This window comes from Oncorhynchus nerka, linkage group LG25 (assembly GCF_034236695.1).
Source record: "Oncorhynchus nerka isolate Pitt River linkage group LG25, Oner_Uvic_2.0, whole genome shotgun sequence".
In the NCBI taxonomy this organism is placed as follows: domain Eukaryota; kingdom Metazoa; phylum Chordata; class Actinopteri; order Salmoniformes; family Salmonidae; genus Oncorhynchus; species Oncorhynchus nerka.
Window position 1 is genome coordinate 34,255,968 of NC_088420.1, and position 17,496 is coordinate 34,273,463.

The window sequence follows — 17,496 nt, forward strand, 5'->3', positions numbered from 1 at the left end:
CAATTCCCAGCCCTATTTGACTGTTTCTGCTCCTTTGCACTACCACATTTTAAAAAGCTAAGGAAAAAATGATATACTTGTTCACACGCTTTGTCAAATTTAAGCCCTGATTACCATTGTCATATGTGAAATATAAAGTACTGTCAAATAATCTCAGCTCATCTTTTCATTTCTTGGATATGACTGCTAACATTCTGCAATACATTATACATGTTCCTATGGTACAGTGTATGTTCGTATGGGACTAGTATATTCAGGGACAATTTGCTCTTCTATTCCTTCATCCAGCAGACCTGCACAATGATGGGGGCCTGTGTTTTGTCAGCTCCAGCCGAGAGGCAGCCTTGGGATACCACTGAGACAGAGGGGTCATCTTAAATTAAAACCTTTTGATCACATCACTGTACAACATCACAGCCGGCCGCCTCTTTCTTGGCTATTATGCAACCACTAACATCTGTTACTCCTTCCCAATCTTTATGTTTGGCCTAAGAGCTGCAATGCTATGCAATAGGTTAGAGCAAGAGCTTAGATCAACATCAAAACAAAACTGAGCAGCACACAGCAATGACCAGCCAGGCCAAGCTGAGATAGGCAGGCAGCACTGTATAGGAATCTAGTCAGCCATTTAATAACCAAATAATGGAATACAAGGATAAGTGGTCTAACATGCAAATAGGGGAACTTTTTCTCTCCCCAGGTGAAATACATTTATTTTGTTTCAACCTCCATTTTCTTTTAGCCGGAACCGGTGAAAATGTATGCAGACAAAAGTTCTCATGTCTTCGGGACATTTCTCAGGGAATTGGCCAACGTTCTTTATGCTGCATAATATTTCCAGCAGCAAGCCTATGCCAATTGTTTGGAGCTGAAAAGGTGCTCCACGGAAGCCGATCAGCTCTTATTTCAAATTCGGCATTATGACCTCCTCCCTAGAAGGAAAAAAATGTGAGAGTGAAAGAGAGAGAGGGGGTGAAGACAAGAGAAGTTAGAGAGAGGAGACTTCCAAGGACATGTCCAACTTCCTAATGGAATCTCCAGAATGAAGGAAGCAGAGCTGGTGATGGTAACGAAGAGGGCAGGAAGAACAGGGTCTATCCCTGGAGGCAGAGGCCCTCCCACCACTCTGAGTTATGCAGTACAGAGGGGACAGGGGTCAAGAGCACTACTCATTTCTTGACAGGCTGGATAAATGTATTGAAAATGAAGCTAATTGAAAATAGGAATCAACTTACTTGGTGAATTTTGGTTTTGTGACCAAATTTGTTTTTGTTGTGTGTGTGGGGGGGGGGGGGGGACATTATTGGGACATTACTTTATTATTAGGCAACTGAATTTCAGGGGATAAATAAACACTTAGTAGTGAATAAATATATTCTTCTTAATTCACAATCTGTTATTTTGTCCTCCCTGAATTTCTGTAGAAAGTAATGATATTGTGACAAAGCATTTTCCATATGCCTACAGCCATCATCAAAATACTATTTATATCTTTATTGGTAAATCATCAACTTTTATTTGAAAGTGAAACAAATGGCAGACGTGAGGGACCCTTGGGGGACCATTGAGTGGGCAGAGCAGCAAAGGCCTGACGAATGCTCAGCCAAGCCAAGCTGGAGGGAAGTAAAAGACACTCCTCCTCAAACAACCCCATCGGCTTTCAAAGTAACCGCTATTAGTCAGTCCTCATCAAGCAGGACCAGGGGCTCGTTCCCCCACCGGGCTGAGGAGAGCGGCTGGCCACAATGAGGAGGAGGACTACAGAGATGAGCCTTGCCTAGACCCAGTGGTGTCTCAGCGAAGAGACGCCACATGGCCCAGGCTCGTTCAATTCCCAGCTGTCACTGCTGGCACAGGGCTCAGGCCCTTCAAGCATATCATCTGTGCTCGTATGGCTGTTAACCACTATACCCCCCAGCCCTGAACATATCCTCTGGCATAACATTGTTGTCATTCTGGGCCGTTGTCCTCTCTGTCATCAGACTATACAAGGATACACAGAGACCATGTTATATCTTTATCCATAACAAGACAACTTGTGAACAACAGCCATGTCTCCATATCTGAAGTGATAAAGATAAATATTTAGAAATGCTGTACTGGTCAAAATGCATTAGTAATTTTTGGAGATGGCACTGATTCATACACACTCTATCAGTATCTACATAGGAGAGTAAGATGACCTCCTGAAACATTCTGCACAGTATGATGTTGGCTGTGCTCTGTACAGAGGAGGATGTACTGTATGTAGTGTGAGTGAGCTGAATGAGACTCCAGTGAGGCGGAGGATCACTGCATTAATCTCATTGAACACTGAGGGTTCTGCTGTGCTGCTGCAGCCTGGAGACTCCCACTGAAGCTAATCTCACCCGATGACAGAGCAATAATGTCACGAGTCCAGGTGAGCGAAAAATGGCAGCCTGGTTGATGCCCAGCCGGCTCCTTTAATTGGGTAAAACAAAGTAATTTGAGAGCAGCGTGGGGGGCATGAGGGGATAAATGACGGGACAGAAGGTCACTGCTTCTCTTTTACTCTGTCGTACACGATCCACCAACACTCCCAGCATGCTCTACAGTTAATATTGAGATCCATTATACCGCAGCCTTTCACCATCTGCTTCAAACACTAAGGACTCGTGCTACACTACTTGTTTTTCCAGAAAAGGAATTATTTCATATATTTTTCTTTGTTCTGAACAATATAAAACATGACATTACTAGGCATACTGCTCAGTCATAGCAGGCATTGTTTGTCTGTGTTGTGGTATAATAAAAAATACATCATTATGACTAACCACAGGTACAGATACTTTTCCCATTGTAATCATCTCAATAGCCTCCATGATAATAGTGCATGTCTGTTCCTGTATTTACATAGACGGTGGTTATAGATAAGCAAGGCTTATACATCCAATTGCATCCTATACACACCGTACAGATGTAGGATCTTAATTTGATTACTCTTTTGTTGCTGAGAATGTTCCTGTTTAAAAAGGCTTCTAAAGTTTGTAATTTCCACTATAAAATGTATCAACTCTACAAAAGAATGTCACGAATTACTGTATAATCAACATAATAATGAATATTTCCTGTTGCTGAAGGATTATCTACCTGAAGTAGCAAATTGGCTCCGAATAAGATCCTGCATCTGTATACCTTAGGACCTCAATCCTACGGCTATATCAATTTGAGAGGTGCGCTAAAGTTATTCCACAATGATTACTTCTCTACAACCTGCTTGGTCTATCACTAGTAAATAATTCAGGAGATATTTTCAGCTTTATAGGTGAAATAGCAGTTGAGTGGTTTTCAAAGGACTCCTTCCAAGAATCATGTCAGGGTCAAAACAAGATGCCATTGTAGATCTTTTGAGCAGGCAGGGCAGGATGGTGCAGCATCAAACTGTGAAGATAACAGTGCGGTGAGATAATCACAGTGGTGCCTCAGGTGTACTGTACTGTACTGTACACACACAGAGGCCTCAGCATTGACCGACCGCTTACACATTCCCAGTCACGTTTCATACGACAAATACTATGGCCAAACTACTGTACACATAGCTCAATTCCTGTAATTATATGATAGCTGAAAGATACTGTATAGATGGAACTGTATAGAACCTTGACTACTTCTGATAATATTTACAAACAGGCTTGTGTGTGCATTTGGTATCTTTTTGTGTGTCTGTGTGTGGTAGTGCATGATGTACAGTGGGGTAAAAAAGTATTTAGTCAGCCACCAATTGTGCAAGTTCTCCCACTTAAAAAGATGAGAGAGACCTGTAATTTTCATCATAGGTACACTTCAACTATGACAGACAAAATGAGAAAATAAAATCCAGAAAATCACATTGTAGGATTTTTAATGAATTTATTTGCAAATTATGGTGGAAAATAAGTATTTGGTCACCTACAAACAAGCAACATTTCTGGCTCTCACAGACCTGTAACTTCTTATTTCAGAGGCTCATCTGTCCTCCACTCGTTACCTGTATTAATGGCACCTGTTTGAACTTGTTATCAGTATAAAAGACACCTGTCCACAACCTCAAACAGTCACACTCCAAACTCCACTTTTGCCAAGACCAAAGAGCTGTCAAAGGACACCAGAAACAAAATTGTAGACCTGCACCAGGCTGGGAAGACTGAATCTGCAATAGGTAAGCAGCTTGGTTTGAAGAAATCAACTGTGGGAGCAATTAATCTCACCCCGTGGGGTCAAAATGATCACAAGAACGGTGAGCAAAAATCCCAGAACCACACGGGGGGACCTAGTGAATGACCTGCAGAGAGCTGGGACCAAAGTAACAAAGCCTACCATCAGTAACACACTATGCCGCCAGGGACTCAAATCCTGCAGTGTCAGACATGTCCCCCTGTACATGTCCAGGCCCGTCTGAAGTTTGCTGGAGAGCATTTGGATGATCCAGAAGAAGATTGGGAGAATGTCATATGGTCAGATGAAACCAAAATATAACTTTTGGGTAAAAACTCAACTCGTCGTGTTTGGAGGACAAAGAATGCTGAGTTGCATCCAAAGAACACCATACCTACTGTGAAGCATGGGGGTGGAAACATCATGCTTGGGGGCTGTTTTCCTGCAAAGGGACCAGGGCGACTGATCTGCGTAAAGGAAAGAATGAATGGGGCCATGTATCGTGAGATTTTGAGTGAAAACCTCCTTCCATCAGCAAGGGCATTGAAGATGAAACATGGCTGGGTCTTTCAGCATGACAATGATCCCAAACACACCGCCCGGGCAACGAAGGAGTGGCTTCGTAAGAAGCATTTCAAGGTTCTGGAGTTGCCTAGCCAGTCTCCAGATCTCAACCCCATAGAACATCTTTGGAGGGAGTTGAAAGTCCGTGTTGCCCAGCAACAGCCCCAAAACATCACTGCTCTAGAGGAGATCTGCATAGAGGAATGGGCCAAAATACCAGCAACAGTGTGTGAAAATCTTGTGAAGACTTACAGAAAACGTTTGACCTCTGTCATTGCCAACAAAGGGTATATAACAAAGTATTGAGATAAACTTTTGTTCTTGACCAAATACTTATTTTCCACCATAATTTGCAAATAAATTCATTAAAAATCCTACAATGTGATTTTCTGGATGTTTTCTTCTAATTTTGTCTGTCATAGTTTAAGTGTACCTATGATGACAATTACAGGCCTCTCTCATCTTTTTAAGTGGGAGAACTTGCACAATTGGTGGCTGACTAAATACTTTTTTGCCCCACTGTACTTCTGTGAATGGGCTCTATTGCTTGTGTGGGTTTTGTCCCAGGTGCAGCTGATGCATGGATCATGAGGTGTGAAGTGCTCATGGCTTTGTTGGCACAAGTATCCAGGGATCATCTCTGAATGTGTCCCTGCATTTGCATTAAGTGGAGGAATGGTTCACATCCTCAGTCTAGTCTGCTGTGTGTCTGAGGGCCAGTGGAGCTGCATGCTAGTCTAACCCCCTGCAGGCAAAATCAGGTGTTATCTGTCTGACTGGGGAGACCGCCATCAATCTCTCCTGGCCCTTCTCCTTCCCGGATTCAAATCAGCACATGGATATACATCTGTGCCGATGATGCAGACAAAACTCAAAATGTAATATGTCAGCCAGATGTTTACTGTGTATTTGTCCCTGTTTATAAACGTATGTCTTTCTAGTAATCTGGAAATCAATGCTGTATAGTGTGCCCCGGGCCACTAGGAGGCATGGAAAGAAACATTGAGAGAATGCGAGAGACAGATAACGAGAGAGAGGGAGAATGAGAGAGAGGCAGAGCGAGAAACAGAGACAGAGAGAGAGAGAGAGAGAGAGAGAGAGAGAGAGAGAGAGAGAGAGAGAGAGAGAGAGAGAGAGAGAAAAAGCTATGTTGACACTTGTTCTGCCTGATGGTAATCTGATGTGTGAGAGATGGCTGAGAGTTTGGAAGGCACTTTGTCCAATTAGAACTGTGCAAATTTCCACCTGTCCCTGGCAGAGATGAAGTGGCTCTTTGAGAAGACATTGTGGCGCTACGCCAGGTAAGAGAGCCCAACACACTGCTTGTGGAGCAAGCTGCCATTTATGAGCATAGCAAGCCACCCCTAATTAATATTACCTCACATTTAAAAACAAATTTTGACATTAGTCTATTTTATTTATCAAAGTAAAAGACCTGAACAAACTATATAAACACTGAACAAAAATATAAACGCAACATGTAGTGTTTGTCCCATGTTTTATGAGCTGAAATAAAAGATCCCAGAAATGTTCCATACGAACAAAAATCTTATTTCTCTATGTTGTGCTCAAATGTGTTTATTTTTTAAATTGAACCTTTATTGAACTAGGCAAGTCAGTTAAGAACAAATTCTTATCTACAATGAGTCTACCAGGGAACAGTGGGTTCACTGCCTTGTTCAGGGGCAGAACGACAGATGTTTACCTCGTCAGCTCGGGGATTCAGTCCAGCAACCTTTCGGTTACTGGCCCTACGCTCTAACCACTAAGCTACCTGCCGCCTACCTGCCGTTTACATCCCTGTTAGTGAGCATTTCTGCTTTGCTAAGATGATCCATCCACCTGACAGGTGGGGCATATCAAGAAGCTGATTTAACAGTATGATCATTACACAGGTGCACCTTGTTTTGGGGATAATAAAGGCCACTCTAAAATGTGCTGTTTTGTCACATAACACAATGCCATAGATGTCTCAAGTTGAGGGAGCATACAATTGGCATGCTGACTGCAGGAATGTCCACCAGAGCGGTTGCCAGATAATTTAATGTTAATTTCTCTATCATAAGCGTCCAACCGGCCTCAAAACCGCAGACCACATGTAACCATGCCAGCCCAGGACCTCCACATTCCGACTTCTTCACCTGCAGGATCGTCCGAGACGAGCCACCCAGACAGCTGAAGATACCGAGGACTATTTCAGTCTGTAATAAAGTTATTTTGTGGGGGAAAATTTATTTTGATTGGTTGGGCCTTGCTCCCCAGTGGGTGGGCCAGTCTCCCAAGTGGGTGGGCCTATGGCCTCCCAGGCCCACCCATGGCTGCGCCCCTGCCCAGTCATGTGAGATCCATAGATTAGGGCCTAATTTAAATTGACTGATTTCCTTATATGAACTGTAACTCAATTTAAAAAAACATTGTTGCATGTTGCATTTATATTTTTTGTTCAGTATAATAATCTAATATAAAATCCCTGTTGCGATCCCCATAGGATTCTATGAGGGCGCTCTGTCGTAATATCTCACTCTCAACAGGAACATTGACCCAGGACTTCCATCTTCCTATTTCTGTGTATCTATTTCCGTCTCTCACTTAAAAATAGCCTTTTAATATCCCGACATGCTGTTAATTATTGCTAATGTATTGTACTACATTAGGAAAATAAAGTAGCAAATATTGATCGATAAGACAGATCAACTTTTGTCAGAGGATGTGAGCATGATTGGTGTTGCAAACATGGTGAAGAGTGAGTCCAACTTTCAATCACTGTCTACCACAGATCTGCACATCAGCTTTGATGGAACCTCATGCTCTAGCAGCACCCACTCTATCTTAACGCACCTCCTACAGCGATCAATCCACACAGACAATAATCATATATTCATTAGTGGCTTATTCATATTTTAAATCAGTTTTTTTTAAATAACAAAGGGACAAATGTCCTCTTTATTCTTTCTGAGAAAGATTATCATACTTTTTTGGATGATGAAAATGGAACAATTGGGGTAAGAATGATTGTCAACATAAGTGGAGAATTAGAATCAATTCTGTTTATTGTCATTGTCTCTTAGTAAATGGGTGGAGTGCATATGAAACTGTAGCTTGGTTGTATGTTTACAGTATCTTATATCAAACGCAGTGTTTGTCTATGAAATAAATATAAATGTACTAGAAACCTGCCATAGGGCCTCTAGCATTGGAAAAAAACAAGTGCACATGAATGCCAAGTCTCACAATTAAGAAGTAGTCGTTATGGAGGAAGCCTGAAGGGTCAGTAAAAGGCACGTCTTTGGACAATATGCTCCAGACACCTGTGTGATATTTAAATAAGAATAAGCTAATAGTTTTACATCCGATGTGATTCAACATGATTAATACTTTTGGGTATTGTTTAACCACTCAAGTCCATTGGCATTCTGTAATTGGTGAAAAAGATGGAGAGATGGGTTCCAATATTAATAATTAGTTGGTTCTGCTCTCTAAAAAATTCTGTCCAACCTCGCCAGATTTTAATCAAACGCTGAAAATAGTAGCTGATTGTAATCGGCACTCAGAAGTCACCAGGGGTGTTTGAAGAATCCGTCAAGCCTGAGAGTGGCGCTAATTCGATTAAGTGGCAGCAGTACCTGGAGGGAATGAATCTGTATCTCTCTCTTTTTGATTCAGATACAAGATTAGGTCTCGCTTGTTACTCCAATATAAATACTCAAGCCAATGAAAATGACACTGATTTTCAAGTTGTTCATATTTTGTCTCAAAAAGTGACAAATAAACTTTGTTTAAATGTGTAATACTCCAGTGTCTACTTGACAAAAGTGAACCAAAAGCACATTAATTAAAGGCTGAAACAATTGAATTAAAATAAATTATTCGCATTACCTTAGCCCTTCTGTTAGAACCACAGCCCTCACAAATTGAGGCTGTTCTGAGGGCAAAAGGGGGTGCAACCCAATATTAGGATGTTTTGTACAGTCAGTGTATATTACATACAACATAGCTGCATACTAAAGAAGCAACGCAAATATAGTTTGGTTTCAAGGAACTTGGGAGGTCGCATTATCCTAAACCCCCACAAATAATGTGCAGTAAACACACACAAACCTACAAACACATAGAACACAATATGCAAAGAAGCAACTAAAATGGTGTATTCAGACAAATAAAATGTCAAGTCAAGTTCCAGAAAATGTCTGCCAAATTTGCTTTAACAACCATGTTAAATGCATTTTGTGAACGGACATTTGAAGATGAAAACCTGAGACAATATCGCACAAATATTGCAAAAATATCCACAATCTCCATCCATTTAAAAAGACAGTTGGAGGATCAACATGACTTTCACCTCAGACTCAGTGGTGTGCAGTTTTCTACCGCTACATAGACAGGCTATATTTTTCATTTATTTTCTGTCTGAACTCACAATCGTCCAACATAGTCCTTACAACACGGGACAACATGAGAGACATTTCACCAGAATAACAACAGCTAAGGGACTCTGGGGGGTGTTCTGCTCAAATACCTCAGGTTTTACACTGTTACCTCTTGCTGTTTTAAAATACAGCACACGCACGTCAGGCCTGGGAAAGGCTTTATGGCGCTCTGCATTTCAAGTGCTCAACACATGTTGGTGCTCCACTCCCTGCATTAGGAATAATATATGTGACTTCGCTTGAACGGTTTTATTGCATGCATGTCCAATTCACGTAAAACTTATGAAAAGACAAGTATGAATATGGTACAATGGTAGATTTTCACAAACTGCACAAAGACTTGATTACTTTCAGGTGATAGGAATTCGAGGTCATACCAATGTTGGATTGTTCATTGATCATAAGCCCCTGAAAACGTTCTCACTGAAGGAAACCTCACCTACCTTTTCAACTTCTGTACACTCTCCAGACCAGTAGAGCTGCTAAGGACTTGGCTTGGATGTGTCATAAGAATTCCATTGAGTGATCCCATATCCTCTACTCACCACCTCCCTCTCCCACGAGGCCTCTTCAGAGGGATCCACTTCATATACTGCAGGGACATGCTATACAACAGCACTGCTTAGGTCACAGTGTGCAGCATTAAATATAGACTCCTTTAACACCCTCCAATAATGCATCTAGAGTATTTCAGTTCATTACTATTCAAACTTTCTATCTCAGATATTAACTTCAGTAAATGGGCCACAGATCAGAGCTGTCGCTCACCGCTGGAGATTTCACATCAAATCTGCTTCTAGTCACCAGCTGAGACTTCCTTGCCAGCCCCAGTTGAGCCACTGCTGACGCGGACTCCAAAGAAAAACTGTCCCACAAGGACAAAACTTTTAGTGAAGTTTAAAAGCCAATAAACTATGTTTCGTCAATAAAGTAAATTGGGGCAAGCGATGGATTAACTTTGTTAATAAACTTTCGAATAGAAACAAATTATCAAACTTCATAGACCTAGCTTTTTCTCCTCAAATAACATAACCTGTAGGCTTACTTGGTACAAACAGAATAAGTTCTATAGAGCATCAATATCAAACACTCAGAGCTATCAAATACGTGTGAAGTTTGGAGCTATAACTCCAGATGTTTAGGCTTAACCAAAAAACACATTTTGGTCCATTAGTCCATTGTTGATATAGTCCCTAAATGTTTTTCCTAAATGTCAGCAATCAAGTTTTCAAGATATAGAACTTTAAAAATACAGAAATACAGCCAGTATGATGCATTTTGCATTTTGGGACACCTCACACTCCTCAAAGTATTAACAAAAGCAAGAGACAGAGACCATTATTTTGTCAAGGTCTATCTGCCAAAAAGAAAGACACAAACGAGTTGCTCTCCAGGATGTGCCCTGGCTGTCTGCATGGTGGCTACCTGCTGCTTGGCCCTCCTCATCGAGCAGAGAACCGTAATCCAGCTGGTATTTGAGAATGTCACAGCCTCACTTACACTGCTGTCCAACGGGGTAGTGTGAGTACCGTGCCAGCTTCAGGCTTTCACAGGCTTTGTGCAGAACCTTGTTTAGAGGCCTCTGCTCCCCCGTGAGCCATCCATCTTCTGTCAGCACAGAGTAAACACATGCCACAACTCCAGCCCACAGGGCTCCCTCCGTCCGCAACATAGAACCAATCGGCTGACTGTGGAGGTGAAAGTCTCCTTAAATGTTCAGAAAGGGAAAACCATACCATGACGTGGTTATTTTGGACCAACAATGTTCAGCCAAAGAAAACTGCATACGGAATGGTACCTAGAGTTGAAGTTGGAAGTTTACATACACTTAGGTTGGAATCATTAAAACTCAGTTTTCAGCCTCACAGGTGGTGCAGTGGTCTAAGGCACTGCATCCCAGTGCTAGCTGTGCCACCAGATATTCTGGGTTCGAGCCCAGGCTCTGTTGTAGCCGACCGGGAGGCCCATGGGGCGGCACACAATGAACCGAGTGTTGTCCGGGTTAGGGAGGGTTTGGCCGGCAGGGATAACCTTGTCTCATCGCGCACTAGCGACTCCTTTGGCGGGCCAGGTACAGTGCACGCTGACCAGGTCACCAGGTGTACGGTGTTTCCTCCGACACATTGGTGCGGCTGGCTTCCGGGTTGGATGGGCATTGTGTCAAGAAGCAATGCAGCTTTGTGTGTTCCGGATGACGCATGGCTCTTGACCTTCACCTCTCCCGAGTCCGTACGGGAGTTGCAGCAATGAGACAAGACTGTAATTACTACCAATTGGATTCCATGAAATTGGGGAGAAAAAAGGGGTAAAATTGAAAAAATTATTATTAACTCAGTTTTCAACCACTCCGCAAATAGTTAACAAACTATAGTTTGTGTAAGTCGATTAGGACATCTACTGTATGCATGACACAAGTAATTTTCCCAACAATTCTTTACAGACAGATTATTTCACTTATAATTCACTGTATCACAATTCCAGTGGGTCAGAAGTTCACAAACACTAAGTTGACTGTGCCTTTAAACAGCTTGGAAAATTCCAGAAAATTATGTCATGGCTTTAGAAGCTTCTGATAGCTAATTGACATAATTTGAGTCAATTGGAAGTGTACCTGTGGATCTACTTCAAGGCCTACCTTCAAACTCAGTGCCTCTTTGCTTGACAACATGGGAAAATCAAAAGAAATCAGCCAATACCTCAGAAAAAAAATAAAGTCTGGTTCATTCTTGGGAGCAATTTCCAAACGCCTGAAGGTACCACGTTCATCTGTACAAACAATAGTACGCAAGTATAAACACCATGGGACCACGCAGCCGCCATACCGCTCAGGAAGGAAACGCATTATGTCTCCTAGAGATGAACGTACTTTGGTGCAAAAAGTACAAATCAATCCCAGAACAACAGCAAAGGACCTTGTGAAGATGCTGGAGGAAACAGTTACAAAATTATCTATATCTATAGTAAAACGAGTCCTATATCGACATAACCTGAAAGGCCGCTGTCACGTCTAATCAAGGTGGGTGGAATCAGGCGCAGAGAGCAGATAGCGATATAAAGTTTATTCTCCGTTGAACAAAAACAAACACGGTGAACCCAAACACACACAGGGTGAAAATATCCAAACACAGGATAACAGAGTAACCGGAGAATAAGAAACACAAAAACACCGATAGACTAAAATAATGACAACATAAACAATCCCGCACAAAACAAGGATGGGACAACCTACAATATATACAGACACTAATTAACTAAACAACACACAGGTGCAACCAATCAGACAAAACCAACAGATAAACGAAAAGGGATCGGTAGTGGCTAGTAGGACGGTGACGACGACCGCCGAGCACCGCCCGAACGGGTAGGAGAGCCAACCTCGGCGGAAGTCGTGACAGCCGCTCAGCAAGGAAGAAGCCACTGCTCCAAAACCACCATTAAAAAAAGCCAGACTACGGTTTGCAACTGCACATGCAGACAAAGATTGTACTTTTTTGGAGAAATGTCCTTTGGTCTGATGAAACAAAATTAGAACTGTTGGGCCATAATGAACATCTTTATGTTTGGAGGAAAGGGGGAGGCTTGCAAGCCGAAGAATACCATCCCATCCGTGAAGAGCGGGGGTGGCAGCATCATGTTGTGGGGGTGCTTTGCTGCAGGAGGGACTGGTGCACTTCACAAAATAGATGGCATCATGAGGAAGGAAAATTATGTGGATATGTTGAAGCAACATCTCAAGACATCAGTCAGGAAGTTAAAGCCTGGTCGTAAATGTGTCTTCCAAATGGACAATGACCCCAAGCATATTTCCAAAGTTGTGGCAAAATCGCTTAAGGACAACAGAGTCAAGGTATTGGAGTGGCCATAACAAAGCCCTGACCTCAATCCTATAGAAAATGTGTGGTAGAACTGAAAAAGCGTGTGCGAGCGAGGAGGCCTTACAAACCTGACTCAGTAACACCAGCACTGTCAGGAGGAATGGGCCAAAATGCACCCAACTTATTGTGGGAAGCTTGTGGAAGGCTACCCAAAACGTTTGACCCAAGTTAAATAATTTAAAGGCAATGCTACCAAATATTAATTGAGTGTATGTAAACTTCTGACTCAGCTTGAATGTGAGGAAAGAAATAAAAGCTGAAATAAATCATTCTCTCTACTATTATTCTGACATTTCACATTCTTAAAATAAAGTGGTGATCCTAACTGACCTAAGACAGAGCATTTTTACTGGGATTAAATGTCACGAATTGTGAAAAACTGAGTTTAAATGTATTTGGCTAAGGTGTATGTAAACTTCCGACTTCAACTGTATGTACAAAGTGTCGTATAACTTCAGCCTGCATGACAGACAGGAAACAGCTAACAAAGTTTGAGATAATAGGTAAGCCACCCTGCACAATCATCTTCTTTTGTGTGATATGGTTACATTGAGCTCTGTGCAAATATTTATGAGTGTATGTATCACTGTCCTACCAAAAAATATACCTGCTGGAGTAAGCCTGTGTAACCGGTGTGAAGTGGCTACTAGTTAGCGGTGTGCACTAGTTTCAATCGGTGACGTCACTCGCTCTGAGACCTTGAGGTAGTTGTTTCCCTTGCTGTGCAAAATTAAGGCTTTGATGGAGTGATAGATAACAATGCTTTGAGGGTGATTGTTGTTGATGTGTTTAGAGGGTCCTTGGTTCGGGCAAGGAGAGGGATGGAAGCAATTTTTAATTTTAATTTATTTAACTAGGCAAGTCAGTTAAGAACAAATTCTTATTTTCAATGACGGCCTAGGAACAGTGGGTTAACTGCCTGTTCAGGGGTAGAACGACAGATTTGTACCTTGTCAGCTTGGGGTTTGAACTTGCAACCTTCCGGTTACTAGTCCAACGCTCTAACCACTAGGCTACCCTAGTGGCTACCCAATACTGTTACACCTGTCTGTCATTCCCTACATGAGGGCTTTTATAATGTTGCAGTAAGGAGAAAACAAAATGATGTTATCTGGCATGCCAACTGATATGTTACTGCTACACACACACACACACACAAGCAAATCTGAGTCTCGTTCAAGGATGAACAGTGCAGAGTTTTGGACTGGGCATCATCACATCTGCAGCTTCCCTGAGTAACTGTGAGGCTTCATCCGAAGGCTGTCAATTTACATAACAAGCCATTAATATTGATTGTTTCCGAATTTGCTCCTCACGAACTGAGGGATCCTGCAATATGAAAATAACACCCTTCTTTCCACTAATGATATCCACAGACCTCCCAGGCCCATTCTCTGACCCACTCAAGCCTTCCAGCACAGCTTCTGCTGAAGTAAGCCTTTCCTATAGGGTATTAGTGCTCAGGGTTAAAACAGTAAATGTGCATCCTCAGAAATTCCAATACACGGATGTGAAAAGGGAAAGGGTTCCTCAGTAAACGGCTAAGCGTCTGCAGTGTCTGAACCCAGCACTGTAATCCTGGAAATGCTTTACTTGGCATTTTTATTGTTTCACTTTTTTTTGTGATCTCATATTGGATTGTGCCACCAACCAATAGCAATAATAAATATTTCTAATCAATTCATGTATAGTGGACAAAATACCTAACAATGTTTCAGTTTCTATAAAAGCAATGTTTGAAAAAAGAAGCCTCTAGAACTGTGTTTCCCAAACTCGGTCTTGCCCTAGCACGACACAGCTGATTCAAATAATCAGAGCTTGATGATGAGTTATTTGTAACAGCTGTGTAGTGCTAAGGCAAAAACCAAAACCGGCACCGGCACCCGGGGTGTGTGGGTGGGGCACCTACCCGGACCAAGCTTGGAATCACAGGAACCACACAAAAAGTGTTGATAATTGAAAAATCTTACTTTAGGATTTTATCATATTTGTTAGAATTATTATTAAAAGAAACAGCTGGGGAAGAATAATAATGCAGTAAAAAAAAAAAAAATGTGCCTGTTATTGAAAACTTGTTGAAGTGCTACAGGATAACTTTTGCCAGCATACCAAGGATATTCAAGGGAAATATATATGTTTTATTACTTGACAGACATGTGTGTTTCTATGTTTTGTGGTAAAAAAAAGATAGAGGAAGATTTGTGTTTCCAATGACATCAACAACCGATTAGTAGACAATTAGTTGGCAATGCCTACTCATAATTGGTTAAAACCACACAATGCACACTGATGATGTCATTGGAAACATTTATCTTCCTCTATCTTTTTTACTACAAAACCTAGAAACACACAACGATGAATATGATGTTGAACATTTTGGAAATGTCCCTTTAACTAAAGCATTCTGATTGAGGCTTGTCCCACTGAACATGCATTTTTTTTTTTACCCATTCAAGCATTACGTAACAGAGCAAAGGCATTATTTTTCCTGTCTTCCTCTTCCAGACACTTTAATCCAATGCATAAATGGGTGGGGGTGAATATGGGTCAGCAGGTTAGGAGCGTCTAGAAGCCAGACCTCTTCATAAAACAGCCATGAGATCAACCTAAAAAGCTTTTGTCCAAAATGCCTTTATAACTACCTGCCTTTGCCGGGTATTACATAACGGAGCACTGGCTGGGATCTACCAAATTTGTTTAATTTAGTACTGTCTCGTCTTCACACAAATCATTATCTTATGCAGCTGGAATGAGTAGTGTTAAGAACCATTAGCCTACACATGTCTTGACCTCAGGAGTCAAGAACTCATCCACAAAGTGAAATAATATCTAATGATTTTCGCTTTCTCTCTCTCTTTCAGTGCGCGCCTCTGTTCGTGGCTAAACCTGTTACATAACCAGCTTACATTCCACATTCACCATATCACACTCTAAACATAGGCTACCCCTTCCGCAGAGGAAATGTGCTCATGCAAACAACAGAGCAATGAATACACTGACATGTCTAATATGTAATTTAGTGTCATAATAGCAGGTGAATATACTGTACTTTTGAGTATTATTATATTCCATTTAACTTGGATGAACTAAATTGAATGGAAGCTGTCTAGAGGGGGTGTGGCTAAATACTGTCTGTACTGTACAACACGGACGGTACTCAATCTCGCATATTCGTAATACATGTATACGGGACCAACACAATAAAATAATTTATTTGATAAATGATCACAGTGTCCACTGTCCATCATGTCCACCATCATGCAATTGTCAATCCTTCATTTCTGTCCGCTAAAATGTATCAGATCTGGCGCGCACACGCAAGGCAAGGTAAATCAAATTGCTGCTGCTGATGCGTCTATATCACACACACACACACACACAATTACAGACTATCTATTCAGTAGCCTGTCACTTCGAAACAAATACGACCATAAAATACATATCGCTTTTAAAGTTGAAGGCACTGGTGGTCGATAGCATACAGTTTCCCAAAGTTCACTTGTCTTTAGCACCATTGTGTAGCCTGATACACGTGTACTACGATAATATAGCTAGTTGCAGTGCTTGCGTTTTTAGGCAATTGTAATCGACCTGTTTAATACACTATCCTAACTATAACTGTTTTATTCCGAGTTTGATTTGTCTCACAATGACACATCATCCGACAACGGTTGGACCTGTCAGTTGTCAGTTGTGCTTGAACACCTAAGGCAACACAGAAGCAACTCTCTCATCATAATAAATATGGTCAACATAAAAAAATGCATCGCAATAGGAATACATCTTATGTTCCGGGTGGTTTTAAACATTTAGTTATACACATGGCTTATTTGAGACCTCCGTAATTTAAATTCTCCATATAAAGAATTCATTTTGAAGTTTGATGCATCAAATCGGTAATCAATCAATATTTCTCGTGATGTGAGATGTCGGCCTCTTACCTCTGTTGGTGCTTGAACACGTCTGCCTTCGAACAGGGGCTGGATGTTCCGCTTTTCGGAGCGTCTCCAGGTTTACCGGGGTTTCCCTGGCCGGGGTAGCCGGCTCGGAGGCGCTGTTGCCCGGGTCGCTTGCTGGATCTGGAGGGGACTCCATGTTGAATTTCAGATTTACTGTTAAACTATTGCTAGTTTTTCAGGACAAGTCTCTATGATTTGTGAGCTCCGAGAGTCCGTTTAGCTATCTATATTATAGTAGAACTAAGAAATGAGAAAATGCGAGTGTGTCAAGAGGTGTGTGTGTTGGTTTGATTGTCCACCGGCAGCGCTAGAGAGAGCTTCAGTCATAGGCCTACAACTGAAAAGGGAGAGGTTGTCAATAGCCGATGAATAGATGTACAGTAAGTAGGCTAGTTAGTGCCTGCGAGTTTAGTTCATGTGATAGCAGTTTGATGCAGCCAACTCGCGTTTCTATTAAGTTTATCATCCCAATTTTCATTTTACAGGATAAAGTCTGACTGGAGGCTATAGTCTATC

At 41.7% G+C, this 17,496-nt stretch overlaps 1 protein-coding gene across 1 annotated transcript in view; it reads right to left on the reverse strand.

The window, feature by feature from the left end:
- Positions 1-17,267, reverse strand: part of LOC115109412 (nuclear receptor ROR-alpha A) — a 293,549-nt gene extending 276,282 nt beyond the window's left edge. Inside the window, exon 1 of the mRNA XM_029634268.2 lies at positions 16,963-17,267. Within this exon, the coding sequence (XP_029490128.1) occupies positions 16,963-17,116 (154 nt within the window). The 5' untranslated portion in view covers positions 17,117-17,267. The remainder of the gene's footprint in view (positions 1-16,962) is intronic.
- Positions 17,268-17,496: the final 229 nt, after the last annotated feature.